This window comes from Marmota monax, unplaced genomic scaffold (genome assembly GCF_021218885.2).
Source record: "Marmota monax isolate L192 unplaced genomic scaffold, Marmota_monax_Labrador192_F-V1.1 WCK01_AAM20220418_F8-fsc00292, whole genome shotgun sequence".
NCBI classification, from domain to species: domain Eukaryota; kingdom Metazoa; phylum Chordata; class Mammalia; order Rodentia; family Sciuridae; genus Marmota; species Marmota monax.
This window is the reverse complement of record NW_026692864.1, coordinates 315,930-343,831: the sequence shown is the minus strand read 5'-3', so window position 1 is coordinate 343,831 and position 27,902 is coordinate 315,930. Positions and strand designations below refer to the sequence as shown.

General features: G+C 48.1%; 3 protein-coding genes across 8 annotated transcripts; 2 read left to right on the top strand and 1 right to left on the bottom strand.

Annotated features, from left to right (window-relative positions):
* The first annotated feature begins 5,630 nt into the window (after window positions 1–5,630).
* On the top strand, window positions 5,631–18,433 carry Slc25a19 (solute carrier family 25 member 19). Of its 3 annotated transcripts, none has more exons than XM_046449579.2 (7): window positions 5,631–5,747; window positions 9,420–9,589; window positions 9,775–9,930; window positions 11,846–12,016; window positions 15,467–15,650; window positions 16,652–16,782; window positions 17,647–18,433. In XM_046449579.2, the coding sequence occupies exons 2-7, from the start codon at window positions 9,458–9,460 to the stop codon at window positions 17,827–17,829; spliced, it is 957 nt and encodes a 318-aa protein (XP_046305535.1). In that variant the 5' UTR covers window positions 5,631–5,747; window positions 9,420–9,457; the 3' UTR covers window positions 17,830–18,433. The 3 variants fall into 3 exon arrangements, with proteins under 3 accessions (XP_046305535.1, XP_046305536.1, XP_046305537.1); XM_046449580.2 differs by lacking the exon at window positions 5,631–5,747 and adding an exon at window positions 5,789–5,919; XM_046449581.2 differs by lacking the exon at window positions 5,631–5,747 and having other exon boundaries at window positions 9,426–9,589; window positions 11,824–12,016.
* A 1,077-nt stretch (window positions 18,434–19,510) lies between these two features.
* On the top strand, window positions 19,511–24,425 carry Mif4gd (MIF4G domain containing). Of its 4 annotated transcripts, none has more exons than XM_046449587.2 (6): window positions 19,511–19,872; window positions 21,001–21,132; window positions 22,250–22,359; window positions 22,539–22,694; window positions 22,815–22,907; window positions 23,658–24,425. In XM_046449587.2, the coding sequence occupies exons 2-6, from the start codon at window positions 21,045–21,047 to the stop codon at window positions 23,883–23,885; spliced, it is 675 nt and encodes a 224-aa protein (XP_046305543.1). In that variant the 5' UTR covers window positions 19,511–19,872; window positions 21,001–21,044; the 3' UTR covers window positions 23,886–24,425. The 4 variants fall into 4 exon arrangements, with proteins under 4 accessions (XP_046305543.1, XP_046305541.1, XP_046305542.1 ...); XM_046449585.2 differs by lacking the exon at window positions 19,511–19,872 and adding an exon at window positions 19,967–20,094; XM_046449586.2 differs by lacking the exon at window positions 19,511–19,872 and adding an exon at window positions 20,101–20,477.
* Mrps7 (mitochondrial ribosomal protein S7) lies at window positions 24,345–27,771 on the bottom strand. Its single transcript, XM_046449582.2, has 5 exons — window positions 27,640–27,771; window positions 26,917–27,108; window positions 26,742–26,805; window positions 26,046–26,213; window positions 24,345–24,953 (listed from the first exon to the last, which is right to left on the bottom strand). Exons 1-5 carry the CDS (start codon window positions 27,720–27,722, stop codon window positions 24,732–24,734), a joined length of 729 nt encoding a protein of 242 aa, XP_046305538.1. The 5' UTR covers window positions 27,723–27,771; the 3' UTR covers window positions 24,345–24,731.
* Between the last annotated feature and the right edge of the window lie 131 nt (window positions 27,772–27,902).

Here is a 27,902-nt window from a genome sequence, read left to right as displayed (position 1 = left end):
AGGGGCATTTAACCACTGAGTCACGTTCCCAGCCCTTTTTACTTTTTATTTTGGGATAGCATCTTGCTAAGTTTCTTAGGCCCTTGCTAAATTGCTGAGTCTTTGAACTTGTGATCCTCCTGCCTCAGCTTCCCCACCTGCTGGGGTTACAGGCATGTGCCATTGTGCCCAGGTACTGTACCTTTATTTCATTTATTTATATGTGGTGCTGAGGATCGAACCCAGGGTCTCGCACGTACTAGGCGAGCGCTGTACCACTGAGCCACAACCCCAGCCCCAACTTGTGTTACTTTTATAATAAAATAATTTTTAAAATTAAAATATCTCAGGGCTGTGTTGTGGCTCAGTAGAAGCACATGCGTTTGGCATGTGTGAGGCCCTGGGTTCAATCTCCAGCACCACATAAAAATAAATAAATTGTGTTCATCTACAATTTAAAATTTTTTTTTTTAAAATGCCTCAAGGGGGCTGGGGTTGTAACGAGCTTGCCTAGCATGCATAAGGCACTGGGTTCGATTCTCAGCACCATATCCAAATAAATAAAAATAAAAGTTCATCAACAACTAAAAAAATATTTTAAAAAACCCCTCAAAATCTGAAAAAAAAAAAGAAGAAGAAGAACGAATAAAAAATAGTTATTAACTCAGGGTACCTCTGAGTCACAGGTTTTAAAAATCTTTATCCTTAGCTGGGCATGGTAGTGCATGCCTGTAACTCCAGCAGCTTGGGCCGCTGAGGCAGGAGGATCTCGAGCTTGAAGCCAACCTCAGCAACTTTAGGGAAGCCCTATGCAACTCAGTGAGACCCTGTCTCTAAATAAAATATTAAAAAGGGCTGGGGATGTGGCTCAATGGTTAAGTGCCCCTGGGTTCAATTCCTGGTACCAACAAAACAAAACAAAACTTTATCATCCAAGTTTCCACCATGAGATTCTTAAAATAAAAACAAGTTGTTTGTTTCAAATATTGGAAAAACTAGTCAGGTATGCTGGCTCAAGTCTGTAATCCCAGTAACTCAGAGGCTGAGGCAGGTGGATCACAAGTTCAAGGCTAGCTAGCCTCAGCAATTTAGTGAGACCCTTCCTCAAAATAAAAATTTTTAAAAAGGACAAGGGGTGTAATTCAATGGTGGAGTACTTTCCTCACATGTGTAAGGCCTTGGGTACAATCCCCAGTACTGTCAAACAACAACAACAAAAAACCCTAATGGCAAAAGTCCACGTGGAGTGGATTGAGCCAAGAACCATTACCTTAAACTCCAAGTGAAGGAGGCTGCACTGTTTATTTCAGAGTCTGGCTGCGCCTTCATTTATCCACAGGACTCTCCTGGAGTGTCTTACCAGATGGCACTAGAGAGGCAGAAGATGTGTTCCCTGCTCACTCTCCAGGAGCTCCTAGACGCTAAGAACTGGGCAACTCGTGCTCACTGGCACAAGGTCCTAAGTGCTCCTGTAAGGTGTGTGCAGAGAACTGGGGAGCCACAGAAGGCTGCAGGCCCTCCCAGAGGTTAGAACTGGAGAGGGTCTGATACCTGGGGACCCTGGTCTCTCAGATGGGCCTTGGGGGACTGATGAGGGGAGAGTGCCAGTGACAGGAAGAGGGAAGGACCTCTCAGGGAGAAAATCCCTGTGTCTAGAGAGTGATGAAATGACCTCCTGACCTGCTTTGGATTCTAGGAACCCCCCAGGCCCATTTTCTCTGTAAGTCCAGAAATGCCCCTTAGCCACAGATACACTGAGCCCTTGAGCCCTGACAGATGCCTGAAGCCGTAAGACAGCAGAGAACCTGCTTCTTAGATTTGGAACTCCCAGAAGTACCCTGAGTCAGGCAGAAGCATAAGTCATGGGTCTGTGGAAGAAGACAGTTTGTGGTTGACCTGGACACGCCAACCCTTCCGCCAGGCCCAGACACTTCCAACTTGAACACAGGGCTGCACCCACTCTCTTCCTCTGTGAAACTGGGTGCAGGGTGGAGAAGGGTTTCCCACAGACAGAGCAGAAAAGACCTTCTCAGGGAACCTCAGAAATGGGTGAAGAGTAACATGCTGATAATCTGGTCAGAGATAACCAAATACTGAAAACCAGAAAGCTTGCCCTTGCCAGCAATCTCAAGATCCCTCCCTTTGGGGCTGAATCCATCCTCCCAACAGGCCCCTGACACTGGGGTCTGCTGAGAAGAGTAACACAAGAGGTTGAAATGCTTAAAGAAATCAACTCTTAAAAGTCACTGGACAGTGAATAGTTTTTGGTTAGTTTACTGGTGTTTGAGTCATTTGCTGAGTGAATCTGAAAGACCAAAAAAAAAGGAACTACCAGAAACACTCCTATCTTTGGCCTCCACAGCCTGTCAGAACTTCCTCTATAATCCTCCAACAGTGGTTGTTTTTTTTTTTTTTTTTTTTTTTCATGATTTTCTCAGCATTATGGCCCTAAAGTTTAAAACAAAATAATAACTAAAATGATGGAAATTTACAGCCACGAAAAAACCTGCACGTGCGATTTATTAGCAACTTCATTTATAAATGTTAAAACTTGGAAGCTTGGCTGGGATTGTGGCTCAGCGGTAGAGCACTCACCTAGCACCGGTGGGACCCGGGGTTCAATCCTCAGACTCAGCACCACATTAAAAAAAAAAAAGCATTGTGTTGTGTCCATCTACACCTAAAAAATAAATTAAAAAAAAAAAAAACTTGGAAGCAACCAAGATGCCCTTCAATAAGTGAGTGGACAAAAACTGCTGCATCCTGACGGGGCTTTTCTTTTTTGGTGCTGGGAATCAAACTCAGAGCCTCACAACTGCACTCTGTCACTGAGCTCCACCCCCAGCCACACACAATGGAACGTTATTTGGCACAAGAAGACATAGAAGGACCTTAGAAGCCATTGGTAAGGAAAGAAAGCAAGCTCCAAATGGGCAGGATTCCTAAGTGTTCACTGGCATCCCCAGCATCTAAAACAGTGTCTGGCCAAAGCAGATCCTTAATAAATATAACAACAACAACAACAAAAAGATGGAAAAGAGGCGCTTCATCTCATCCTAAGTCATGAGGAAGCAGAAAGAAACAAGGGCAGCCTTGGACATCAGCTGGGGGGTGGATCTCCAGTTCAGCATCAATCCAGGTGTAGACCGGCTGCCAGAATGCTCATTCCCAGGCTCATGCTTGGCTGCTTGAGTAGGATGAGTGTCCTGAGGAAGAAGTCATCTACATTTTAAAATAAGCCTCCTAGATGATTTATTTTTTCCCTCTCTCCCTCCTTTCCCTCCTTCATTTCTTTTTTATGGTGCTTTTTTTAAGGGCCTTACACATGCTAGGCAAGGCAGGGGCTCTACCACTGAGCTACTTCCCAGACCCTCCCAGATGGTTCCTGTATCAGCTGAAGCTGAGAACCACTTGGGATGCCTTCTAAAAATGAAGATTTTTTTTAATATTTATTTTTTAGTTGGACACAATATCTTTATTTATTTATTTTTATGTGGTGCTGAGGATCAAACCCAGGGTCTCCCATCCCAGCCTGCAGATTTGTTTTTTTACACCTGAGGTGGTACAGGAGCAGCAAGGTTTGGACACCTTGAAGTTCAGCTTCTTCATCTTCTTTTTTTTTTTTAATATTTATTTTTTAGTTGTAGTTGGACACAATATCTTTATTTTATTTATTTATATGTGGTGCTGTGGATGGAACCCAGGGCCTTGCATATGCCAGGCAAATGCTTTACCACTGAGCCACAACCCCAGCCCCTAACTCTGGTCTTATGGACAGTCACAGCAGAGCTAATCTCATTCAACAATGAGGCCCATTCACCTCCACATCAGCCCCAGCAGCTGTTAAATACCAACTCCATTTAGTCAAGGCCAAAGAGAAATTTCCTCCTTCTGAGGAGGCGGGGGAAGTCCAGGAACTTTTAGCAGGTCTGTTTAGGGTAAGTGTTGATGAAGTCACAGAAGGTTCACTTCCCCAAACTGACGGGAATCTATTATTTTCCGGTTTCTCTTTATGCATGACATGATTTACTAAATATATGTAATTTAAAATGAAATGACCAGATTTCAAAAGGTCAAAAACTAGAACCAGGGCATAAACCCAGGAAAACTGGTACCTGCCCCTAATCCCATTGGAACTCAGCTACAAATTTGCCATCTGATTGTAACAGACCTTGGATATATCACCCAGCCCCTCTGGGCTCCAACTGGACTAAGTGACCTCTGTGATCTTTCCAGTTCTGATGATCTGTGGTTCCCTGAGTCCAGTTCAGTTTACAATTAGTCTGTGGTCAAAGTCTTTAATGACTTTTCTGTTGGATGAACACTGGGGAAGTCTTTGTAAATGTGAGCTTGGTGGAGAGTAGTAGCACATACCTGTAATCCCAGTGGCTAGGGAGGCTGAGGCAGGAGGATCACAAGTTTGAGGGGCCATTTAGTGAGACCCTCAGCAACTTAGTGAGACCCTGTCTCAAAAAAAAAAAAAAAAAAAAAAAAGACAAATCACAAAGTCAGGCATGTCTGGGATTCCATCAACTCAGGAGGCTGAGTCAGGGATGCAAGTTCAAACCAAGCCTCAGCAGTTTAGCAAGACTCTATCTCAAAATTAAAAAAAAAAGGCGGGGTGGGGGGTGTGGGGGGGTGCTGGGGATGTGACTCAGTGGTAAAGCACCCCTGGATTTAATTCCCAGTGCCAAAAGGGGTAAAATAAACTTTTCAGCAAAAAACAGTTTTCCAGGGGCTGGGGATACAGCTGAGTTGGTAGAGTACTTGCCTCGCATGCACAAGGCTCTGGGTTCGATCCCCAGCACTAAAAAAAACAATAATAAAAACAAAACAAACAGTGTTCCACATGTTGGGATAATTAATATCTACATACAGGGGGAAAAATAACTTTAATCCCTATCTCACACCAAACACAAAAAGTAACACAAAATGGATCAGACTCCAAATTGTAAAAAAAAAAAACCTAACATTTATATTAGAAAATATACGAGAAAATCTTTATGACCTTTTGCAAAGCAAAGATTTCTTAGGTATGACACCAAAAAGCATGATACACAGAAGAAAAAAAATCAATAAACTGGATTACATTAAAATTAAAAACGTCTCTAACCCGGTGCAGGGAAGCACACCTGTAATCTTGGCCACTTGGAGGCTGAGGCAGTAGGACCACAAGTTTAAGGCCAGCCTGGACAACTTAGACCCTATGTCAAAAAAATTGACATACACACAAACTTTGGGAGTAAAACCCCCGCGTATAGGTTCTGAGCTTAAGAATCCAACTGTTGTCTCTCCCTCTCCTCCAAGGTTTTTGATGATCGGGGCTCTGATAAAAAGAGGGTTTTGAGGAATGCGGGGCAAGTTCAGGTCGCCCTAACTTCCCACACCCTGCCCGCTGACTTTCCAAACTTCAGGATCCCAGCGACCTCTAACGTCTCAGTACGCCTTCTTGACCCGCCTTCTAGCGATGCATCAGGATCATGCGCGCGCACGCTCAGTAGGACTACATTTCCCAGGAGGCTCTGCGTCTCGCGGGTCGGGTAGGAAGCCCTTGAGAGCGGAAGACTACATTACCCAGTGAATCCTTGCGGGAGGCGCTGGCTGAGTCTCAAACGAACAACCATTGGTCCAGCCTCTGCCGGGCGCTGCGCTGTGATTGGCGTAGAGGCCCGTCAGTTTGTACCAAGCGCTTTACAGTTTTGCTGTTAGACTGCGTGAGCAGGGCGGGAGTGCCGAGCGCGGGGAGTCTGGCAGCGCCCGCTGAGTAGGTGAGTGACCTCTACCACCTCCCTCCTGGCGGTCCTGTCGGGGACCTGCACACTCGCTCTCCCGGGCGGACCGCGGGCAGCACACACAAGCTGGTACTCACGGGGAGGGGGGGACTGGGACTGTACTCAAGGGCACACCTGACTCTAGAGGCATCTTCAGGGGACGCTGGAGGTAAAACTCCTTACCCCTCCTCCCCCGCACTTGCGCACGCGGATCCCACATCGAAGGCGAGCTCTCTGACTTGGGGAAACAAGACACCTTGAGGCACACCTGGACACTGGTATCCCACGTGGGGGAACCTCTGCAGAGTCCCTCAGCTGAGCACATGAGCGCCCGGGCACTCACCATGGTCACCTGTGTCCTGGAGAACTGGGGTCTTCTGCGGAAAAGAAGCAGGGTGGAGAAGGCAGCTGTCAGAGTCCCACCCCACCCACTCTGCCACGCTCACCAGCAGTCTCCGGTCTCTGGGTGCTACCTTATATCATGCATATTAATCATGTTTTTGTTCTTGGTTTTTGATACTGGGCATTTAACCCAGGTGTACTTTACCGCTGAGCTACATCCCCAGTCCTTTTTATTTTTTGAGACAGTTTCTCACTAAGTTGCCCAGGCTGTCCTCTTGCCTCAGCGTCCTGAGGTTACTGGGATTACAGGCTTGCACCACCTTGCCCAATGATAGCTCTAATTTCTTGAGCTCAGGTCTGTATTATATTCAGCTATACAGAACTGCTTATTAATAAAAATCTCCACACACCCTAGCCTTCCCATCACCTTTCACCGTGCTTGTGAATCATGCAGTTATATCCTGAGCTTCCAGAGGAAAGAGCCTGATATCCTCCCGGTGACTCCTGAGACTAAGCCAGAACACCTGCCACTTGGGCTTACCCCTGATTCTCTCCAAGAATGCAGGAAACTGATACTGTTCCGGGTGACCTGAGCAGTCCCAGGGAAATACTGGGAGAGGTTTAACCATTAGGTCAGGTCACCTGCCTCTCACAGGTGCCTGGGAGGGGGTTCAGGGTGGGTGACAGGAGAAAAAAAAATCAATGATGGGTTGGGGAAGTGGAGGGTCGCTATGTAGGCAGTGACCTCCCCATTACTACAAGTATTCAAGAACTAGGTTAATTCTGAAGCCCATTCTCAAGTCATTACATATTTAGTTTTAGTTTAGTTTTGTTTTAATGCCAAATTAAAACAATATAGAACTACAAAGAGAGAGAGAGAGCTATCTTCCCTCTGCCCTTCTCCCAGGGCTAATTTACCAACCACCTGTCCTATGTGTGCATCGTTACAGATTTTGTTTCTATATTTTATGCAACTATATGGAGCAGATTTAGATCTTGCTGCTTTTCTTTAATTAAAAAAAACATATTTCAGGGCTGGGGATGTGGCTCAAGCGGTAGCGCGCTCGCCTGGCATGCGTGCGGCCCGGGTTCGATCCTCAGCACCACATACAAACAAAGATGTTGTGTCCGCCAATAACTAAAATAAATAAATAAATAAATATTAAAAAATTCTAAAAAAAAAAAAAACATATTTCAGGCATACTGTACTGAAACCTGTTTTGTTTTATTTTTGGTACTGGGGATTGAACTTAGGGGTGCTCCACCACTGAGCCACACCCCAGCTCTTATTTATTTATTTATTTATTTGGAGGGGTAACAGGGAATGAACTCAAGGGCACTCAACCACTGAGCCATATCCCCAGCAATATTGTGTATTTTATTTAGAGACAGGGTCTCATTGAGTTGCTGGGCTGGCTTTGAATTCGTTATCTTCCTGTCTCAGCTTCTTGAGCTGCTAGGATTACAGGTGTGTGCCACCGTGCCCAACTGGACGTAATCTTTTAAATATTTCAGTTACCAACTTTAATCTCACACCCAGAACCCTCCCCAGTCCTTTTAGTTTTTTATTTTGAGACAGGGTCTAGTTCAGTTTCTGAGGGCCTTGCTAAGTTGCTGAGACTGACCTGGGACTTACCATCTTCATACCTTAGCCTCCTGAGTCACTGGGATTATAGGCATGCACCACCACACCTGGTTTGGTGAAATCTTTATAACAACATAAAAATATGCTTATGACATTCACATTCTGTAAGCCAGAATATGGAGACAAAACCCCAAAAAGGAATATACGAAGTTAAAAATATTAAGATGGCAGGTTCTTTTTCTATTATCTCTTCTAAACTTTCTGTAAAGTTATAACTTCCGTAATCTACAAATTCTTTGGGTTTGTTGGTTTTTTTCAGACCTCTGCTAATCTCTGTGGTTCCAATATTAGTATATATGCTGCTGAAACAAGCAGTAGAAATTCTTTGGTTTTTAATCATTTATTCACTGACAGTTTTCTAAGCCTTTGCTGTGTGCCAGGCACTGTGCTGGTCTCCGGGGATGTAGATGTAGATAGGTGGCTGGGTCTTGCCCCTGTGGGTCCTCCTTCCTGTGGGCAGAGGTGGAGAACACATACTAGCAGTTGCTGGTGCTAGAGGAAAACAATGGCATCTCCAGGAGGGGATGCTCTGTAGTTAGAGCTGGTGGACCAGAGGAGCTGCCCTAGGGAAGAGAAGGGGCGGGAGTGGGGCTGCCATTCGGACACTAGGAACTATGCCAAGAGGTAAGGCTTGCAGTTAGGTGTCCCTGCAGCATTTTGTGGAAACTGGTGAGAAGTACTGAGACCTCCCTGGTTAGGTTCGGAAGGGAGAATCGTCTGGGGTGAGGCTGAAGGGGTCAGTAGGTCTGGCCCAGGTGGGGCTGGAACATTGTTTCATAGCATAGTACAGCTCTACTGTGCCGGGTGAGTCTAAGGTGTATGTAAAGAATGGGAAACAGCCAGGTGCAGTGGCACACACCTGTAATCCCAGTGGCTCAGGAAGCTAAGGCAAGAGGATCACTAGTTCAAAGCCAGCCTCAGCAACAGTGAGGCGCTAAGCAACTCAGTGAAACCCTGTGTCTAATAAAATACAAAATAGGGCTGGGGATGTGGCTCAGTGGTCGAGTGCCCCTGAGTTCAATCCCTGATACCACCCTGGGGGTGGGGGGGAAGAATGGAAGGCAGAGTGAGCCATTTATTTACCTCAGTGATAGAGCACTTTTCTGGCACATGTGACCCTGGGTTCAATCCCTAGCACTGAAAAAATTGTCAAAAAAAAAAAAAAAAAAAAAAAAAAAAGAAGAAGAAGAAGAAGAAGGGAAATGCCAAGGGGCTCAGGAGTCACTTGGCTTCTCCTTTGGATAGTGGGGTGCTTGTAGATAATCCTTGGTCTCTGACACCATATGACTGACAGCCTCCCTGGGTGGGGGGCACATTACCTCAGGCAGGGTTTACCATTCAGTTGTCAGAGGTCATTGGAAAACCACCTGATCTCTGGACATGAATGATTTCTTATCAAGCCTGTTCATTCATTCAGTCCCCAGATATTGAGCACTTACTATGGTGGGCTCTAATCTAGTGCTAGAAGGGCAGGGGTGAACAGATGAGATCATGGGTTTTGCATGGGGTGGGGGACAAGAAACAAATGTACAATTATCAATATCTCATAGTTATAAGGCTTCAAAGAAAAAGACTGGTGCTATTTTAGAAGGGTTGGGCAGGGAGGGCTGCTTTGAGGAGGTGATGTTTGAAAGACCTTAAGAAACTTTCCTTCATATTTATTCCTTGTTTCTTGCACGTAGCTTGATACTGATGGACGTTGGATGGACCAGAAGCAGGGATGGTGGGCTATGACCCCAAAGAAGATGGTAGGAGTAACTCCAAGTTTGAGGTGGCAGTAGCAGGGTCTGTGTCTGGACTTATCACTCGGGCACTGATCAGCCCCTTGGATGTCATCAAGATCCGTTTCCAGGTACCCTTTCCCCTTTTGCCTTGTGAGGGATTGGAAGACAAGTTCAGTTTTTCTTGCAAAAGCAGTTTCTGAAACACAATTTTGTCAAGGTGAAGTGATTTGTTGCCCTCAAACTTTTATGAAATTTCCCCTTCTCACCCCACCCCCTCTGCCACCATCCTGACCTGTTCACTTTTGATCCCCAGCTTCAGATTGAGCGCCTGTCTCGCAGTGACCCCAATGCAAAATACTATGGGATCCTACAGGCTGGGAGGCAGATTTTGCAGGAAGAAGGCCCAACAGCATTCTGGAAAGGACACATCCCAGCCCAACTTCTGTCCATTGGCTATGGAGCTGTCCAAGTAGGTGGCAAGGACCTGACCAGGCCCCTGGGGTCATGTTGCTCAGTGGAGGAGCAGAGGGAGGGTGAGGAGAGGCAGCTCCCATGCTACTCGCTTGAGGAATGTGACATCAGACTGAACTATACCTTGGCATTCCCTTCTCTATATCCCCAGGTCCATCCCAGTGACAAGTGTTGTACCTAGGAGATTGACATTCTGCCCCAGACAGCTTGGCAAAGGGCGATACTAATGCCTTTCATTTTTCAAAATACCATCATCACGCATGTGCTTCATTTGAATTTCACAGGGGCATTGAGAGGAAGGTAGAGAGGTGTTGTGTGGACCACAGGGAGGTTACGTGAGCTGACGAGGCCATGTGGCCTACCCATGGTGGGCTCGGAGTAGAACCCAGGCTTCTTGACTTCTGGTCATTTGTTCCCTCAGCTGATGTCAATTTGTGTCATGGCATACAGTATGTAGTTGTATGGTGGTTGTGGTGGTAATAGGCAGCCCTTGCAATCTGTGGGCCTGGCCCCTATTTTAAGCATTTATATATACTATCTCATAGCTCTCCTGTGAGGCAGGTTCTGATGTCACTCCTAGTTTTCATATGAGAGGACTGAGACAGAGCTTTCTTAATCAATCCAACCAAAGTTACTCATGAGAAAGTGGCAGAGATAGGGCTAGAGATCTAGCTCAGTTGGTAGAGTGCTTGCCTCACATGTACAAGGCCCTGGGTTCAATCCTCAGCACCACAAAAACAGTAACAGAAACAAAAAAAAAAAAAACAAAGGTGGCAGAGATAGGATCCTCACCCAGGCAGTCAGTGCCAGAGTAATCCCTGCCTCCTCTTTGAATGACATCACAGTCATGGCTCAAGTCTGGTGCTTACTGGGCTGACACACGCCCTGTCATTCCATCTCCCCAGCTGGTACACAAGGAGGCATTGCAGTGTGGTCAGTGAAGACTGTGCCCTGAAGACATAGGGAAGCTGGAGTGGCTGGGGGAAGATCTGAGTGTGAGGGTGTCACCCTGTGGAACACGCTCCTGATAACAGTCTGAGGAGAGTGGTTCTCAGACATTGCTGGTGCCAGCTGTTAGGGGGTCCTTTGCCAAGAATTACATGAAGGCCATCTTTCCTAGTTGTCAGAAAACTAAGTAAACAAGTGGAGTTTTCTGATATAAAATTTTCTCCCTGTTCTGTGTGTGTGTGTGTGTGTGAGTGAGAGAGAGAGAGAGAGAGACAGAGAGAGAGAGAGAGAATGAGAATGAGTTAGTTGGTTGATAGGATAGAACCCAGGGCCTCACAAGTGCTAGGCAAGGCTCTAATGCTGAGCTACACCCCCAGCAATCTCTGAATGCTTTCTTCTTCTTTTTTTTTTTTAATATTTATTGTTTAGCTATAGGTGGACACGATATCTTTATTTTATTTTTATGTGGTGCTGAGGATTGAACCCAGTGCCTCATGCATACTAGGCGGGTGCTCTACCTCTTGAGCCACAACCCCAGCCCCTCTGTCTGCTTTCTTAATTCTTTGGTGTCTGACTCTACTTTAATGATTTATGAGTTTTTTTTTTTTTTTTTTCTTTTTTACATGCACTGTGCTTAGAGATAAGGCATTTGAGTTTTACATAATTATAAAAGTATTTCTTGTGTTTGGTCACTGCTCAAGGAGTGTATTTCCTCAGCCCTTTCCCCCTCCCTGGGGAAAGGGAAGCACTTGCCTGGCATGTGTGAGGCACTGGGTTTTATCCTTAGCACTACATAAAAAAAATAAATAAAATAAAGGCATGTTGTCCATCTACAACTACAAAAAAAAAATGCTTCCCAATATACCACCTGCCACCCCTGGGTGGCAGGTGGTATATTGGGAAGCATTTGGTCTGAACCCTCACTCATCTTTTGGGCCATCAGTGACTTTCACTCTCTCTTGCAGTTTTTATCCTTTGAGCTGTTGACTGAGCTGGTCCACAGAGCCAGCCTGTACGACGCCCGTGAATTCTCGGTGCACTTTGTGTGTGGCGGTCTGTCTGCCTGTGCAGCCACCCTCACTGTGCACCCTGTGGATGTTCTGCGCACCCGCTTTGCAGCTCAGGGTGAGCCCAGGGTAAGTGGTCAGGGCCAGGCATGGACCTGGATGAGGAAGGTGATGCAAAAGTTGGGGGTTTTGATTTTGGAGGAGGCCGAACTGGGGCAAACCTGGGTTCTCAGTGCAGTGGCCAATTTGTCAAATCTGTAACTGGTCAGCACCATGCAGATGCAGATGCTCCGTCCTGAAGGAGCTCATGGATTCCCTGGGGAGACAGAAACTAGGGATGTGAAACAGAACAAATATGTGCCCAGTAGTGGGTTGGATGAAGATAGGCATCTGGAAAAGTAGGACTTGAAAACTTCTGCGTCTATTATTGTAAGGATCTCCTTTGTTTCTACAAAGAATGGGTTGGAGGAAATGGGGTAGTTGAGTCAAGCTCAAGGAAGGACTTGCTGACAGACCAGGGGGTTAAACCCTGAAATAGTTTCTAGCATAATGTCTGGTCATATTTAAGAATAGCTCTGTGTGTTGGGGCTGGGGTTGTGGCTCAGTGGTAGAGCACTCACCTAGCTTGTGTGAGGCTCTGGGTTCCATCCTCAGCACCACATAAAAGTAAATAAAATAAAGATATTGTGTCCATCTACACCTAAAATATTTATATTAAAAAAACAGCTCTCTGTGTATGTGTTGTTCTCAACAAAGAAAGAATTTCCCACTCTCTCCCTTCTGCATCAGGGCACCACTGAGGGGTTGAAGAAAAAAATAAGTAGTGACAGTGCCTAGTTCCTCTCCTGGCACTTTCTGACTTTTTATAAAAGTCCATGAGGCCATGTGCTGTGGCACACACTTGTAATCCCAGTGACTGAGGACATAGAGACGGGAGGATTGCAAGTTCGAGGCCACCTTCAGCAACTCAGTAAGACCCTGTTTCAAAATAAAGAATAAAAAGAGCCGGGGATGTAGCTCAGGGTAGTGTACCTGGGTTTATTCCCCAGTACTAGACAGACAGACAGACAGACACACACACAGTCTATGAGAAGGGAAAAGTGGAGAGTGTATTAGGAGAATATCATTTTACCTCTACTAAATAAAAATTGCAGGAGGCCATTGTTTTGGATTAAGCTCCTGCCCAGGGCCCCAACAGACCAGACTGAAAATCTAAGTGGAGTCACTCACATTGAAGTTCTAAGTCATGAAGCTGAAACTAAGCATATTATTGACCTTCCAAGAAATCAGGATTAGAGAGAGAACAGCGAAAGTTTTCAAACAGGCCAGCTTCAGTTAGTGGGATAATGAAGTTCCCTCTACCTAATTGTATTATTATTTTTAAAAATATTTTTTAGTTGTAAACGGATCTTTTATTTCATTTATTTATTTATATGCGGTGCTGAGGATCAAACCCAGTGCCTCACACACGCCAGGCAAGTGATCTAGCACTGAGCCACAACCCCAGCCCCTCTACCTAATCTTTTGATCAAAAAGTTAATGTAGTGGTGCTGGGGTTGTGCTCAGTGGTTCGAACGCTTGCCTAGCACATGTGAGGCACTGGGTTTGATCCCCAGCACCACATAAAAAAAATAAACAAAATAAAGGTATTGTATCCATCTACAATTAAAAATATATTTTTAAAAAAGTTGATGTAGGGGCTGGGTCTATAGCTCAGTGGCAGAGCACTTGCCTGGCATGTGTGAGGCACTGGGTTTGATCCTTAGCACCAATAAAAAAATAAATAAAGGCATGTTGTCCATCTACAACTACAAAAAAAAATTTTTTTAAGTTAAATGTAAAGTGACATGATGTTAACCAGTTGTTTTTCTATTGTTTTGTCTCCTATCCCCACCTTCCAAGGAAAGTACCTTGAAATGACCCATCCAGTCTGACTTTTGTTTCTGCATTCTTCAGAAAAGCAGAGTGGGAACTCCAGGCAGCATCTTTGCGGTTGCTAGTGGACTTCCCTTAGAGCTTGACACTTTCACAGAGCTCCCCAGGGTGGAATCCTTCAGCAATTTTGGAGCAATTTTGGAGCCACTCAGTGAGAGGGGCAAGTCTTCCCTCAGCCCCCACTTTCAACAAGATGCCATGCCATACCCCAGCTTGGCTGAGTCAGAGCCCCTCAGGCCACTTCAAATATCCTGGGGGTGCAGGAGGGAGACAAGGAATTGAACCCAGACAGGCTTAACCACTGAGCCACATCCCAGCCCTTTTTATTTTTTGTTTTGAGACAGGGTCTTGCTAAGTTGCTGAGGCTGGCTTTGAACCTATGATCCTCCTGCCTCAGCTTCCTGAGTTTATTCCCTTACTGGGATTATAGGCATGCACCACCATGCCCAGCTCAAATATGTCTTAATAGAAAGGAACTAAGAAGCAAATGAACTGTAGTTTTTCTGCATGGATATCACACTTTACCTATGGAAAAAGCTCTAAACAGCATAAAATGGTATTTGGGGGAACGTTCTTCTTCCCCTGGCCCCTAGAGACACTGCACAGCTTCCTTCCCTCCATGGAGGCAGTTGCTGTTCCTGGCTTTTGTGTATCCTTGGGGGTGGGGGGGCATAATCTCTGTATATAGTTCATTTCTCTACAAATTCTGCCCCATTCTTGTGTATCCTGCTATGTTTGTTTATCTGTTGGGGGATTATTCCACATCAGTCATGTGGATCTCCTCAACCTGTTTTTTTGGTTGGTTGGTTTTGGGATTGGGATTTGAACCCAGGGCACTTTACCACTGAGCCACATCTGTAGCCCTTTTTATTTATTTACTTACTTATTTTTGAGACAGGTCTTCAGCATATTGATAAGTTGCTTAGGACCTCACTAAATTGCTGAGGCTGGCTTTAAACTTGGGATCCTCATGCCTTAGCCTCCTGAGTTGCTGGGATTACAGGCATGTGCCATTTTGCCCGGCTTATCATCCTGTTTTTTTTTTTTTTAATATTTTTTCTTTAGTTGTCAGTGGACCTTTATTTTTTTTACTTATATGTGGTGCTGAGAATCCAACCCAGTGCCTCACACATGCGAGGCAAGTGCTCCACCACTGAGCTACAGTCCCAGCCCCTCATTATCCTGCTACACTGTGTTCTCTTGAACCAGTGGATCATTATTTATGTAATCATCACCCACAGATGAACACTATTTTTTGCTGTTCTGCAGGATGCTCTGGTGTGGCCCTTTGGACACGTGCTTTTGTGCACACACACATGTGGATATAAATTTTTAGAAAGGGAGTTGCTAGAAAACTCTACCCCTGGCTCTTTGTCCAGAATTTTCCTGGAGCTGGGCTGGGGATGTGGTAGAGTGCTTGCCTAGCATGCATGACGCCCTGGGTTCAATTCCTAGTACCATACACACACACACACAAAAAAAAAAAAAAAAAACTTCAGAGTTTTCCTGGACTGTCCTCTTGGCAGGAAAAATTATGCTCCTGGGGGCAGGATCTTTAGAATAAAGGGGAGAGAGATGATGAGCTTGGTTGTAGGGCAAAAAATAACTCACTGAACTTGCTTAAATTGCATCTGTGCTTTTCAGGTCTACAAGACTTTACAAGATGCTGTCGTGACCATGTATAGAACTGAGGGACCCTTGGTCTTCTACAAAGGATTGACCCCCACCTTGATCGCCATCTTCCCATATGCTGGGTTGCAGTTCTCTTGTTACAGCTCCTTGAAGCATGTCTATGAGTGGGTCATGCCGGCCGATAGAAAGCACAGCGGTGAGACATTCCACAAGTGAATCGCCCTAGCCCAGCCTGCGCCATGTGTCTCTTTCTGAATCAAGAAGGAAATAGTTTTCTCATCAGAAGCTAAGGCATCCCTGTTTCCTGTACCGGGCTGTATAGTGTAACCAACAAAATGAGTAAACCCAGCAGCTTAGAAACAACTTTATTTCTTCTATCTCTTGCCACACCAATCACTGGCATCAATGAGATTTATTTCTAGTGATCAGTCCTAGTTTTCCCCCATTTTTTTTTTTTTTGTACCCAGGAGTGCTTTACCATACCTGCCCAGTCCTTTTTATTTTTTTGAACCCAGGGGAACTCAACCACTGAGCCATATCCCCAGCCCTATTTTGTATTTTATTTAGAGACAGGGTCTCCCTCAGTTGCTTAGCACCTCACCATTGCTGAGGCTGGCTTGGAACTCGAGATCCTGCCATCTTAGCCTCCAGAGCCACTGGGATTACAGGTGTGCGCCACCATGCCCAGCCTATTATTTTTATTTTGAGGCAGGGTCTCACTAAGTTTCTGAAGGTCTCAATGAATTGCTCAGTCTGAGTGACTCTGCTGCCTCAGCCTCCAGAGTTGCTGGTATTACAGGCATGTGCTGCCACTGTACCCGGCCTGAATTTTTTGTTTTGAATCCAAGTTACAAATTCACTTTTTTTTTGTTGTTGTTTTCTGGAAGGGACATTCTGTTCTCTCTACAGCCTGGAACCATGTCCATTGCCTAGCCTACTGTCCTTTATAGCCTCCAGTGGGAGACTGCTACATAAAGGCTCACGCCCTGTTGGCCTCGCCTGTCCAGCCTGCAGTCTGTTATCATTCTTGTTGAGAGTGACTCTTTCTGGTTTTGGCTCCTAGATTAAATTCCCTTTGGCATCCAAGGATGCTTGTGGGGCCTGTGTTTGTGGTGAAGATTAGACCTGATGGCATTTAAGTTTCCACTAGGGATTGCACTTCTCACCTCTCCCCTCAATCTCATTTCTCTGGTGCAGAGAACCTCAAAAACCTGCTTTGTGGCTGTGGGGCCGGAGTCATCAGTAAGACCCTCACCTATCCCCTGGACCTCTTCAAGAAACGGCTGCAGGTTGGAGGATTTGAGCAGGCCCGAGCTACCTTTGGACAGGTGAGCTGTCCCTGTGCAGAAAGCTGGGACTCTAGCACTCACATGAAGAAGCCAGAATTCAACTCCTGCCCACTGGGCAGCACTGGTCCCTCTACCCCCAGCCTGACCCCTGTAGTTTAATTTCTTTGCATAAATAAACACACATATACTTTTCAACAAAATGGGGTCATACACTGAATGTAAGGTTTTGTAACCTATTTCCATTAACCAACCTGTCTTGTAGAGACTGTTTGAATTTGGAATGGGAGAGGTGGAAGAGTCCAGGACAGAGGAGGAAGGTCTTACTCCTAACAGAGACAATTCTGTTTTGGCCATAATTGGGGGATGGCTCTTGGGAGGACCAGTGGGAACCAAGGTCAGGGAGGGAAGCCAGCCTCAGAGCTTGGGCTTGACTCTTTATGATGTTGAAAGGGAGGGCTGTCCTGCCTTGAGGACACAGATCTAGCAGCAGTTTGTGGTGTCAGCTAGAGGCAAAGAGATCAGGCTGGAGGGGTGGCACTGGTCAGGCTAAGAGCTAGCAAGGGCCAGATTTAGATTTGTAGCCCAAGGAGAACCAGGTGGAATGGGGTGAAGGATTTGAGACACTTCTTGGTAGAGGGTCCAGAACTGTCAGTGGATCCCCAGAGCCACAGTCAGCCCATGCCTCCTCTGCAGGAAGGAGCTCTGTCCAGCTGCTGGCTTCAGGCACTTCATCTGTGAAGTCTCACTTAGCCTACTCGGAGTGGAAAGAATGAAAGTAACTTACTTGCTGTTTTTTGCTTTCATTCCTTCATCTGGCAAGCATTTATTGGGAATGTGATGTCCTAGGTGCATCTCTGTTTTACTCACTTCATCTCTGCTCAACCTGAACCTTTCTCTCCCCAGGTGCGGAGATACAGGGGCCTCTTGGATTGCACCAAGCAGATTCTGCAAGAGGAAGGTGCCCAAGGCTTCTTCAAGGGCCTGTCCCCCAGCCTGCTGAAGGCTGCCCTCTCCACAGGGTTAGTGTTCTTCTGGTATGAGCTTGTCTGTAACTTCTTCCACTGCCTGAAAAGGACAGACAGCTAGCTGTGGAGGCAGGAAGAGACTGAGGTCTTTACTGGAGGGCACCTCCTGAGAGAAGCAAAACCTGATCTCATGTGGCACTGAAGGCTCTTGTCCCGCCTGCCCTCCTGGCCAGCCTTCCCAAGCATGAACAGTCACTGGGAGCAGGGTGGCAACCCTGACCTATCCGGATGGGATACCATCAGAAGGGCCAGGACTTTCTCCATGATGGAACACAGGTCTGGGGCTGTGGGATGAGCAACACCGGTGAGAAGGAGCTCCCACTCGTTTCTTCTCAGTGCAGCGCAGAAACAAAGGAATCAGACAGTGCCTTCCAACTCATGGCTGCATCCATTGGGGAACTCTTGCTTCTGGAAGGGGCTGCAGCTTGAGTGCAGAGAGCAAGGAATGGGCTCTTTGCAGGAGTTTGGTCCCCATCCTTGGGCTATTTTCCCCAACAACTTTTTTAATAGATATTAAAGCAAAAAAACACATTCCTTACCTTGCTCCTCCACCTTCCCTTACAAACTGCATCTTTGCTCACCCAGGATAAGGGAAGGGACTCTAACTTCCTCAAATTCCACTTTATCAGTTACAGCTGCTCCTAATAAACCTAAGGATAAAGTCCCAGGTGAGTCAGTCATTTTCAAAGCCTCCAGACCTAGACTTTATGTCTACAAAGGCACTAGCACCAGACCATGCTCTTCCAACAAGGCACTGGCTTCCAGGGAAGACATACCAGTGACCCTACAGGAAGTGGAGGGAATGTGCTGATGGACAAGATCTGGTAAAGGCACAGCCCTTCCCCCACTCTACCTTGGTTGGCTCCCCTTTCGCAGGCCCTGGGTTAGCCTTGTTGGGTGAGGAGCTTACAGCCAGGCCAGCTGGCATCAGGGCCTGCTCAGGATGTTCCTTCTCAGCTCAGCACTGTGTGTGTGTCCTCTGGAGCCTCAGAAGGGTCATGGCCTCAAAGCTGTCCAGTGAGCAGAGGGGGATGGAAGGGGCTGGGCATACAGCCTGGTGATGGCACAGTTGGCACTCAGGGAAGTTACCAGAGCCCAGGTACCCACAGAGGTGTGTGTCCAGATGTGGAGGAAGAACTTCAGTTACAGGGGTATGACTGCCACCCTTTCCATCTGCCAGCTCTGCTGTGGGGTTAGGCTCTGAGGAGGGAGGAGCAGCACCTTCACCTTGGCCTCACTTGGTACTCAGGCTATGATGCTGCAGCCCCTGCACCAAATTGGAGACACCTTCAGGGAGTGGCCACAGTTTGAGGGTGCTGGGGCCTTCCCGGGTACCTTGTGATCCCTGAGTTCTTTCTCACCATCATGCTTCTTTCCTTGGACCTGGCTCTTTGTGGTCTGTTCAGACCTTCTGCTGATGAAGGTCCAGACTCTCCGAGGCCTGAGGCCTGGGCCTGCTGCAGGCAGCTGCATCATTGTATTTAATGAAATTCCATTGGAGTAAAGTTTATGCTCATCTCTCCTGCTCACAAGAGAATTTTTGCTGCAGCTGAGAATTCTCCATTTCCAGAGAGACTTTGGCAACACTCTTGACCGGGCTGTGGGGGGTGGGGCGGCAACTACGAAGCTTACCCAGTCCCTGCCAAGAAAGGCCAAGGGCACAGCGACATGGACCGCATGTTGCCAATTGGGACCCTTCTCTTCGACTGCCCCTTTGACTTGAAACTTATTTTGTTAGTTTCGTTGGAGTAGGAGAGGGAGTTGGTAGGGTTTGACCCAGCTCTTACACCTGCCCTCCGCCTTCTCTACCTTGGTGGGTGGAAAAGGGGACACTGCACGACCCTGGAAGACACTGCTCCTGCAGCCCGCTGCTCCTGGACCAAGCCACGCCCTCAACGGACTCCTCCCACCCGCACAGCTGGTCGGAGTCTCTTGAGCCAGTTCACCTAAGTCCCCCGAGGGTCAGAATGACAGGGTTGAGGTGGGGACGCCACCACTCCAGTCCGAGGACTTCGTGCCGATGGAGGAGCAGGTTCGGCCCAGCGGCACGAGCGGCTGCGGTCCTGAACAGGGCCGCAGCGCACCGGCTGAGAGGCGAGGCAGGGTGAGCTCTCCAGGCGCGACGGAGGCAGCTTGGCAGACGTCCCGCGCAGCCCCACCGGGGATCCGGCCGCGGTGGTGCGGGGGACCGGCAGGTGGCGCTGGCGAGCCGCCTCGCACCGCGCCGGGAGATGAGCTCAGCGGCGGCCGCGCAGCACTTTGGACGGGCGCGCGCTCCGTGGCCGCCAGAGTCCCCGGGCACGCGGGCGCGGCGCCGGCCCGGCAGGTGGGTCGCGAGGTCACGCAGCCGTTCCCGCTCGCGGGACACGCATGGCTGGCTCCGCCGCCCGCCCTGCGCGGCGCGGAAGGGCGCTGCGGGCTGGGGGAGGCTGCCGACGTCTGCAGACCCCTAAGGTCGTTTCCTCTGGACAGAGGGAGGCACAGAGTCCAGAGAGGGACGCCTCACTCCGCTCCCGCTCTAAGAAGGATCCGGATTGCAGCACAGAAATAGGAGTCCCGATGGGTAGGGCCAGGTTTCTGCCACTCGGGAGGCCAGCTTAACCAGTCGGTTCCGGGCGGAAGCTGGCCGGGACAGTGGGAGCTCGGGCTCCGAGTGGCAGGGGCGGCCGATGAGGATCCTGCACCCACCCAAGCGGTCGACGCCTGCGGGTGGGTTTTGAGGACTGAGGACGACCCTGGCGAAAGCTGAGGGAGAAGGTTGGGAGAGGGCCTTGGATCCCGCCGTACGGAGCCGGCTGCAGCTCAGAGCCCTCATTCTGGTCACTCGCAATGGAGCTGAGCCAGCAGCCAGCAGGCCGGTTTATATGGGCAAGTCTAGCCTCCACCTACCCACGCCCCCAGCTCAGCGAACCCTTCCCCCAAATCTTCCCTGATATCGACTGAGAACAACCTGCCTCCTGCTGGGACTGGAGGGTAGGTGCATTCACCCTTCATCTCTCCTCTTGGGTAATCCCAGAAGTCTAGGGTTTCCTAAGCTGAGCAGCAGGTGCTTGGCTGGTACTCAGTCTCCGCCAGAAACAGGCTTGGTGGGCTCTCAGTCAACCACTGAGTGCCATGGACCGCTCAGTTGCACCTGTCACAAGCACTGTTTGACCCGCCCAGGGCTGGAAGGATTAGAACCCTGGGCTCGGGTCTCCACGCCTGAGTCCTCTCCCTATGCCTCTTCTCTCAGGTGCTGTCATTAATCCCAGACCATTAAAGAGCTGCTGGGTCTGAATGGTCATGGGGGAGGCCAGTAGAGAGGAGTATAAAATCCAATCTTTTGATGCTGAGACCCAACAGCTTCTGAAGACAGCACTCAAAGGTGAGCACGAGATTTCACCTGAGCTGGGGCAGGAGCTGCAGAGAAGGGGCTGAGCCCTAGGGCCAGGGAATGTTCATCCCTCTCCCTTCACTTTCTGAGGAGTCACAATTTAACTCTTGAACTGGAAGATAAACTACATTAAAGCTAATATTTGGGAGAATGGTTCAGAACCCTCTCTCAGACTGTAATGCTTTATTTATTCATTCATTCATTTATTTATTTTGAAATACCCATGAAAGAGGAGAGCAGTTCCTGTCTTTTAAACCTTTGTATTTGTTTGCTGGGTTCAGCATTGCTGAAGCCCACTCTTGGTTATATGGGGCTACCTGACTTGGATAGAGGATGGAAAACATTGATTTGCAGAGGAGATATTTACTGTGTCCCAAAACTTTCCTTCTATAGCAATCAGGACAAAATTGTGACCCAACTTCCAATTAGCAGTGCCCATCACATGCCAGGCTAAGCCTGTGGAAAAGCCCTGCATACCTACTTATCAGGAGCTGTGTGTGAATCATAGAACTTCCCCCCGACCCACCCAGTACTGATTAACCCAAGGGCACCCTACCACTGAGCTACATCCCCAGCCCTATTCTTAGTTAAGACAGGTGCTAAGTTGCCCAGGATCAAATGTATGATCCTCCTGCCTTACCTCCGAGTAGCTGGGATTACAGTGTGCATCACTGCTACATCTGGCTAAAAGAAAATTTCTTCTGTGAAACTGATGTAGACAGCTTAGTATAAGTGTTCCTTTCTCAACCTAGTGCCAGGAAGATATGTGTCCTAAGAAGTTTTGGTTTTGTTTGGTCGCTACCAGCCATGTAACTCCCTATTTTCTCTCTTTGGGCAACCAGGGGTCTTACAGCTGGAGCTGCTTCTATGAGTGGTTACTTACCCCCTTCTGTAGGTATTCTCCTTTGTGGTGCTTGGGGTCAAAGCTAAGGCCTTATGCATACTAGGGAAGTTCTATATAACTGAGCTTCCCCTCAGCCTCTTCTTCATCTCTCTAAATTTAAGCATATAATGTGAATACCCTAAATATCTCAAATTCCTCTTGGGAGCAGATGAAGGCAAATGTGATCAGCAGGCAGCTCTAGACTCCCCTCCTATCTTTACCTAGATCCAGGCGCTGTGGACTTGGAGAAAGTGGCCAATGTGATTGTGGACCATTCTCTGCAGGACTGTGTGTTCAGCAAGGAAGCAGGACGCATGTGCTACGCCATCATTCAGGTTGGGGGGTTGGCAGAGGAAAGGGAGCTGCTTTGAGGAAGACTACTCAGTAGTGGGAAGAGGCTGCCAGCAGGACAGAGATACGAAGAGCGTTAGTTCAATGGCAGGGAGAAGTATAGGATAGGTGGGGTGACCACATCACTGCCCCTGCCCCTCACCAGCCTCTCCCTGGCTCACAGGCAGAGAGTAAACAAGCAGGCCAGAGTGTCTTCCGTCGTGGACTCCTCAACCGGCTGCAGCAGGAGTACCAAGCCCGGGAGCAGCTGAGGGCACGCTCCCTGCAGGGCTGGGTCTGCTATGTCACCTTTATCTGCAACATCTTTGACTACCTGAGGGTGAGGCCCCAGCCACCCTGTGAGGCAGACATGACCATTTCTCAAGTTTGAAATGCTCCCCATGGAGCATTTCAAACTTGAGAGATGGCTGCCACTCGGTCCCCTCCTTTTCCTCCACAGGTGAACAATATGCCCATGATGGCCCTGGTGAACCCTGTCTATGACTGCCTCTTCCGGCTGGCCCAGCCTGACAGTCTGAGCAAAGAGGAAGAGGTGGGTAGCCCTGGCACAGAAGGCTGTAGAGGGCTTGGAGGGCATCACTTCTGGGTAGCAGCCTGGTGGGGACATTTAAAGTATGTTATAGTTACATGACAAGCTGCTGGGTCTGGAATTTATCCAGGACAGACAGCAACCAAGACTGACTGGCTCAGCAGCTTCTCCCCAGCAGGAAAACCAAGCTATGATAGGAATGGTGGCAGCCACAGCCAGCTGTGGGCACAGATGGCCTAGAAACCAAACCAGGTCAGGCAGTCAGTGGGAAGCAGGAAAGTGGAGTTCAGAAGCAGTTTGGAGAACAGGTGAGGCCTGCCTGGCCAGATGTTCTAGGCAAGGTTCTGAACTCTTTTTTTTTTTTTTTGAGGAGGAGGGTATTGGGGAGTGCAGTTACCAGGGATTGAACTCAGGGGTACTTGTCCACTGAGCCACATCCCCAGCCCTATTTTGTATTTTATTTAGAGACAGGATATCTCACTGAATTGCTTGGTGGCTCTATGTTGCTGAGGCTGGCTTTGAATTTGCAATCCTCCTGCCTTAGCCTCCCGAACCACTGGGACTATAGGCATGTGCCACTGTACCCAGCCACTTGTTTCCTTCCTTACACGTGGGTAACACGGTGGGAGGTGTGAAAATGAAAAACTAGAATAAAGGACCAGGCATGGGGGCCTGACACTCAGCAAGCAATACTACTCCTGTGAGAGGCAGGTCCTACCCAGACTGACGAGGTATTTCCTGCTACCTCTGCAGGTGGACTGCTTGGTGCTCCAGCTGCACCGCGTTGGGGAACAGCTGGAGAAGATGAATGGGCAGCGCATGGATGAGCTCTTTGTCCTGATCCGGGATGGCTTCCTGCTCCCAACAGGCCTCAGCTCCCTGGCCCAGCTGCTGCTGCTAGAGATCATTGAGTTCCGGGCGGCTGGCTGGAAGACCACGCCGGCTGCCCACAAGTATTACTACAGTGAGGTTTCTGACTAGGTTTGGCTCAGTGATTGCTCACTGCAGCACTGGTCTTTACTCCACCCTCTCCTAAGATGGCAAGACAGCTGCCTTTTCCAAAGGCTTTCCCTTTCTAGACTTCCACATCTCCCCATTTATGCCACAGTCCTCTCATTCCCTTCCCCCACTCAGAGGTTGGCGGGGACACCAAACGGATCTGCTCCCTGGGCTCAAGACTGATCCCCTTTCCCCACAGCTCGATCAGCCTCTCTCCTACCACCTTTCCCCTAGGCCAGTCAGAGAAGGGCAATTTCTAACCACTGCACCCTATAATAATTGGTGCAACATTACCTTGGTGCCTCAGTTTCCCCATATGTAAAATGGGTAATCACAGTCATCCATAGGATGCTTTGGGATTTTGAGGAGCACAGAGCACAGCTCGCACCAGAAACTGCTTTTTATACATTTTGTATAAAAACCACTGTGGAAACCAGCCTATATCCTCCAGCCAGTTTTAATGAATGGTAGTTCTTACATAATGTGTTACACTAGTTCAGATTAAAGATTTTCTAATAATCATTTCTGATACAAAAATTTCTTCCTTTCATAGTATCCGAAGGCCCACTCTGAGGTGAGAGAAGCCTGGGCCCTGAATTTCTTGGAGAAAATCAATACGTTGACATGTTCTCTTTACAAAGAGATGGGACAGGGAGAGCTATTCTACCCCAAAGGAAGAGGATTGATAGGCAACAAACATGCTGCTCCATTCTTCTCAAAAGGAACTATATCCTTAACCCACAGGTATTTTTCAAGAACAGTGGCTCATAAGGTTTGTTTTTAAATGGCAGAAGCCCTGGGGCTCTGATGGGAACCTTTCCTCCCCCTCTACCACCAACGGTAGTGGGCCAGGGCTCGGTTGGCCTCAGCCATCTTGTGCATATCGTGCTTCCTCTTGATCACGGGGCCTTGGTTGTGAAAGGCCTGCAACAGCTCATGTGACAGCTTCTCTGGCATCAATGTCCGCCGATGCTTATTCTTTCGGCATTCAGTGATCATCCACTTCATGGCTAAGAAGCGGCGACGTCGATCAGCTAGGGGCACAGGGACCTGGGTGAGGGGACAGGACAGGTAAGCGGGTCCAGGGGCTTGCCATGGCTGGGGACCCCTGACTCCCAAAGCTGTAAGGAATGGCTCTGTATTTTCTCTAGCACAGTAAGGTTCCTGAAGAGAGGCCTGTCTTTTTTTCTTTGAGCTTCCCTCATCTTTGGATAACCTCAGGGTAGCAGACATAAGTGGCTTTGCAAACCTCACCAAGTATTGGCCTTTTCCCCTCTAATGGAAGCTTTGCCACAAAAAGCTTTGATACAGGGCTGGGGATGTGGCTCAAGCGGTAGCGCGCTCGCCTGGCATGCGTGCGGCCCGGGTTCGATCCTCAGCACCACATACAAACAAAGATGTTGTGTCCGCCGAAAACTAAAAGATAAATATTAAAAAAAAAAAAAAAAAAAAAAGCTTTGATACAAGCACGGATTGGAAAAAGCCCTGTTTCTGGGTGACTTAGCTACTCTGGGTGACCAAGAGTGCCTAAAAACATGACCCTGTGTACAAGAATCATTTGCAAGGCTCTATGTGTCAGATACTAAAGGTGCAGTGAGAAACTTCGTACCATAATGGAGTTTATACTGATAAGGCAAGAAACCCTTCTAATATCAAAGATTATTACAACCTATGCTAGAGATACCAAGTTCAATACCACTAAAAGTGATGAACCATCAGTTATGGGTCAAGCACTATGCTAGATACTGGCATATAACTTTGGGATATAAGCGTAGTCCCTTCGACAAAAAAAATATATGGTTTAGGACAATCAGGATGCTAAACAGAAGGTGGGAGGGATGGGCTACCAGAAAATGTCATTTAGCTACTTCTTTGCGCTCTTCCTTTTCCGTCTTCTGCTTACACAACTAAAGTGAGTAGATCCTGATGGTCTCTAGTCTAGAGAGCTAACAATCTCTTGGCCCAGCTCTGAGCCCTCCCACCATTTTTTTTTTTTTGGTGGGGGAGGGTCTTTACTAGGTATGGAACCCCGGGCTTTATGAATGCTAGTAAGCAAGTGCTCTGCCACCGAGCTACACTCCTAGCCTTCCATTCCCATTGTTTTCCATGTGGGCATCCCTGCTTTCTTGCCAGACCACTCACCTGGTAGAAATGGCCACCCCTGAGGATGGGTACCAGCCCAATTACAGGCTCACAGTTTTTCAGTGCTTGGTGGAAGATGGTATAGGGGTTGCATTCAATGGTTGCCTGTTCCTCTCCAGAAGCAGCATGGTACTTCTTAAACTGCTTCCTTTTCACAGATTCCAGAGTCTGCAAAGGGAGACAGTGGAAGAGGTTGCACCAGGCTTCATATAGAGTTGACCCATCCAGCTAGTACCTTGCCCTTTACTCCCACCACTCAGTTCTTCGGCAGTACAGTTGAACCCTCATCATGTACAATACAAAGTTCTTAAGTGCCTCCTTCTTTTGCTAGACTAGGACAGAAAGAGTGGGCAGAGATTTGTGACATGGCAGGGAATGGCAGTTGTTGACTCCTGCAGGACCTCATTGAAGCCCCAAACCCTATACATTACAGGGGAGTTAATTTTTAAAAAAAGGCATATGAATTGATTTTAATTTTTTTGGGGGGGTACTGGGGATTAAACCCAAAGAGCTTAATCAGTGAGCCACAGCCCCATCTTTTTTTTTGTTTTTTAATGTTGAGACAGGGTCTGGCTAAATTGCTTAGAGTCTCCAACTCTCCTCCCTCAACCTCCTGAGTTGATGGGGTTTAAGGTATGTGTCATCATGCCTGGCCCATTCTTCTTGAGGAGAAAGATAACAGGAGGAACTCTTTACCTGGTTCATGAGAGATCTGGCCAGTACTTTGTTTCCTCCTTTCATCATCATGTTCGTGAATTTACTTCAAGGAGAAAAGCAACAGGTTTAGCTTTCTAAGGCTGTATTATGGTATCCTTGCTGTAGACCCTCCCTGGGATAATCCCAGTCCGTGGAACAAGTGTTTCCATCTAACCTGATCACCGGGTCTGCAAACACGGAGCTTGTTTTCGTCGCTGGGGCAGCTTTAATGAGCTGAGTTTTCTTGAGCTCCTGGTCATATTTCTCCTCCTCGGTGAGCTCTGCCACAGACTTGCGGTAATGTTCCTTGTCAATTAGGGGATCTCTGAATTCAGCACCATAGCGGCTCCACCTCACCTGGGTTTGCCTGGGAGCGAGAAGCAAAGGAGGCAGGCACAAGCTGACTCCACAAGTGAACAAGCTTGACTTAACAATAGGTATGTGTGCAACCCGCCAACGAGGGAGAGCAGCACGGAAGCCGCGAGCTTTACCTGAACAGTAATAATTTTGGCTCTGTCCCAAGAGGTAGAAGGACCTCCCCCAAACAGGTCAGGAAAGCTTCCTCCTAGTCAAATGCTAACGGTAAGAACAGGCTCCCGCCAGCTCACCTCTCCACCCACCTCCAGGCATCTCAGCTCTAAACTCTTAACAGGGCTGCACTTCCAGCTCGAGTTACACCCCGACATAGCCCGACCTCCCAGCCAAGGGGCAGTCACTAAATCTTCAGATTGGCCCAAGGTTACGCAGCTAGTTAAGAGGCTTGAACTTAGGTGTTTCGACCCCTAGAGCAGCGCTCGCTCCAAGGTCCAGCGTGAGTCGGCCTGTGGTTCCTTTCTTTCCCCGCAGGTCCCTCCGTGAAGACCCAGGCGGTGCTTCCAGCTGCCCGCTGCCCTCTTACCCTAGAAGCGGACTGACAGTACGCAGCAAGCCCGGCGCCAAGCCTGACCAGCCTAGCAGAGCCTTCAGTGCGGGGGCAGCCATCTTGGCCGGCCACGAGGACCCCACAAGGACTGTCCTCGGCGCGCCTGAGCTAGGGACGGGAGACGGGATAAAGACGTCAGAGGATCCTAAAACTTCATTTCATTCTCATTGATCTGCACATTAGAATCTCTCACTCCAAGGGCCAAAAGGAAGAACCAAAAAGAAACACTCGCGGTCCCA

What these genes read in the sequence shown, in the direction of transcription:
- Slc25a19 (XM_046449579.2), top strand. Translation starts at nt 9,458, where the DNA reads ATGGTGGGCTATGACCCCAAAGAAGATGGTAGGAGTAACTCCAAGTTT. An exon ending in TCATCAAGATCCGTTTCCAG is followed by an intron (nt 9,590 to 9,774) that starts GTACCCTTTCCC and finishes TTTGATCCCCAG; the next exon opens with CTTCAGATTGAGCGCCTGTC. An exon ending in TTGGCTATGGAGCTGTCCAA is followed by an intron (nt 9,931 to 11,845) that starts GTAGGTGGCAAG and finishes TCTCTCTTGCAG; the next exon opens with TTTTTATCCTTTGAGCTGTT.
- Mif4gd (XM_046449587.2), top strand. Translation starts at nt 21,045, where the DNA reads ATGGTCATGGGGGAGGCCAGTAGAGAGGAGTATAAAATCCAATCTTTT. An exon ending in ACATCTTTGACTACCTGAGG is followed by an intron (nt 22,695 to 22,814) that starts GTGAGGCCCCAG and finishes TTTCCTCCACAG; the next exon opens with GTGAACAATATGCCCATGAT. An exon ending in GTCTGAGCAAAGAGGAAGAG is followed by an intron (nt 22,908 to 23,657) that starts GTGGGTAGCCCT and finishes CTACCTCTGCAG; the next exon opens with GTGGACTGCTTGGTGCTCCA.
- Mrps7 (XM_046449582.2), bottom strand. Translation starts at nt 27,722, where the DNA reads ATGGCTGCCCCCGCACTGAAGGCTCTGCTAGGCTGGTCAGGCTTGGCG. An exon ending in CCAGATCTCTCATGAACCAG is followed by an intron (nt 26,214 to 26,741) that starts GTAAAGAGTTCC and finishes CTCCCTTTGCAG; the next exon opens with ACTCTGGAATCTGTGAAAAG. An exon ending in GGGGTGGCCATTTCTACCAG is followed by an intron (nt 24,954 to 26,045) that starts GTGAGTGGTCTG and finishes CCCCTCACCCAG; the next exon opens with GTCCCTGTGCCCCTAGCTGA.